We start from the raw sequence: 2,500 nt of genomic DNA on the forward strand, positions 1-2,500 counted from the left end.
TATGCCAACCACTTACCCTGCTTTGCATCATGACTTCCTCTCTCGCTGATACTGTGCTACATTGCTGCGTATACCAGGAGAAAAAGCCGCAGGCCTTCTCTGTGGTCATGCTGCGCTGTGCTGTTATCTTTTCTTTTTTTTTGCTGCCAACTGGCGGTGGCTCGTAGCCCTGATGCTCACCAATACCTTCGCAGTCATCCGTGCACAATGCCCGCGCTTGACAAAAACCCATGGCGCCCACACCCGTGACGCATGTCTGAGAGAATCAGGCTAACATCTCCCGCAATGTGGCACCACTATTTGTTTTTTGAGATCTGCACGCTGCCTGCCCCTGAAAGCTCGACGCTGACAAAATTAACGCCACTCGTGGCGAGCATGCAGATTTGTTGCGTGGTATTTGCGGCCGTCAGCATACGTACGCACGACGGCCACAGAAGTTATCACCTACTGCTTAGCCTGTGTTCGATCCAATGTACAGCCGGCATGCAAGGAAACTGCTTGTAAGAAGGTAGCGATAGTGAGGAGTGCTCTCACCTGCTGAAGCAGCACCAGCAAGGGAGGCCGTTCTACCCCCTCGAGTAGTGAGTGCGGCCACCACTTGTGCTGCGCTGTCTTTGCTGCGTCTTCCAACATTGACTGCAAGTGTATGTTTGCTTAACTCAATGGCCGTGTCCTGGTCCACTGCTGCATTCGGTTGCTCGTTGTTTGCCATAAGCTCTTGACCGAAAGAAGAACGTCCACACGCGCGAACTGCTAAACGTGCTATGCTGCTGTGCATAACTTGCAGGAAGAAACCTCGCACCACTACCGTCTACACATGACACACGGAAACACACAAGATTTGCTTACCATGCACTCCTGCGGCCGTTGACTGATCGCACGCACTATCAAGGCGGAGTCAACTATGTGTAACTTCGTTAAACATTATTCTATCAGTCTATAATAATGAGCTTTTATTTAGATGTACTATGTCTAGTCTGTAGTCTCTGTTGAGCAGTGAACTTGTTGGGAAAGTCTAACAGACTGTGAAGGGAGACTAGGACTGGAAGAGATGAGTCATTGACAGTCATGTTGTTGTGTCTCTAGCTCTTTATGTGCTGGGATATTGTTTGAGTGAGCAAGCTAAGTTTGATGATGCAGTGAGATATTTGAAAGAAGCCCTTGAGCTGAATCGTACTTTGAACAACAAAGAGTCTACTGCAGCTAGTGAGTAACTATGAGCTTTATCTTGCCATAAATTTAATTTTTAATTTTATTTCTTAGTTTACTAATAAATTAAGCAATAGAAGTATGTATTGTGTGTTTGTGTTAAGTATAATGTGGTTGCATGTATTGATACTAACACAGCACATTCATCTTTCTTTTTTTAGTTTACAGTAAATTTAGATTGAGAGTTTTCTACTCTAATTGTCTATTTATCTATTCTATTAACAGTTGTTTGTCATATTTAGTAATGTTTATTTATTCTTTAGTTTATGTGTAGTGTTATGTTTGATGCTGTGGATTCCTGTATTGTGTAGATGTAAGCATTAGGTGTTAACAAAATGACATTTGTTTGCTGGTAACATTTTCATTAAAAATCATTGGATGTATTTGTTTTTGTGTTGTTGTTGTTTTGTTTATCTGTTTGTGTGTCTGTCTGTTTGGCTAGTGAGTTGTTGAAGGGGTCTTGTCCCGTGTCCTCTCTTTTATGCAATTAGCCATGTTTCTACTTTGGTCACTACATGTAGACGTGTGCACATTTGTTTGTCTGTTTGTTTGTGCGTGCGTGCGTGTATGCATGTGTTGTGGCGTTTGTTTATTCTTTGTGCTTGTATGTCTCCTTGATTGCTGACATGCCCACCTTTCTCCTCACCTGTATGTATCCCTACTCGCTTACGTGTCTATTGCCTGTTTGTTGGAGTGTTTACCTGGCTACATAGCTGCTTTCGTGCCTGTCAGTTTGCCTATCATTCTGTTTGCCTGCCGTCTTGCTTTCTTGCTTGTCTGCCTGCCTGTTTGAATAGCTGTGTTTTTGAGTGCCTGCATGTCAAATTATTTGCTTGCTTGTGTGCGTGCTTGCTCAACTGCCTGCTTGTTTGTGCCTGCATGCTTGCCTCTATGTCAAGGTGTGTGCCTACGTGTTTGTTTGCATATGGCACCGGCCTGCTTTTTATATTTCGTTTACATGAGCACTTGTAAGTGGGCCATCTCGTGCTGGCTTGGTTTCTATGGTACTTGTAAACACTGGCCTAGCCATGCCAGCTAGGCTCAGTATTTCTAGCCAGTCCAGTACGGGCTGGCTCGGGTCAAGTACATTGTGTAAATGTGTAGCATGCTGGAAAACGAGTCGCGCATGCTCATTTGGTACAACTGGCGATAGACCTACGTCTCGTATATATAGTACGACGTCTGGTATGTGTTTTACACATTCTCTATATGACTGTTGTAAAGCCATAGAGAAAAAATTGCGAGCAGCTTGGCTTCTGTCCATTGCAAACGTGAGCTAACACAAGTTGTC

At 44.1% G+C, this 2,500-nt stretch overlaps 1 protein-coding gene across 1 annotated transcript in view; it reads left to right on the forward strand.

The window, feature by feature from the left end:
• LOC134188032 (uncharacterized) overlaps positions 1–2,500 on the forward strand; it is a 22,615-nt gene that overhangs the window by 11,115 nt on the left and 9,000 nt on the right. Inside the window, exon 7 of the mRNA XM_062656214.1 lies at positions 1,087–1,206. Coding sequence (XP_062512198.1) covers positions 1,087–1,206 — 120 coding nt within the window. The remainder of the gene's footprint in view (positions 1–1,086; positions 1,207–2,500) is intronic.

The sequence above is a fragment of the Corticium candelabrum genome, chromosome 12 (assembly GCF_963422355.1).
Source record: "Corticium candelabrum chromosome 12, ooCorCand1.1, whole genome shotgun sequence".
NCBI classification, from domain to species: Eukaryota; Metazoa; Porifera; class Homoscleromorpha; order Homosclerophorida; family Plakinidae; genus Corticium; species Corticium candelabrum.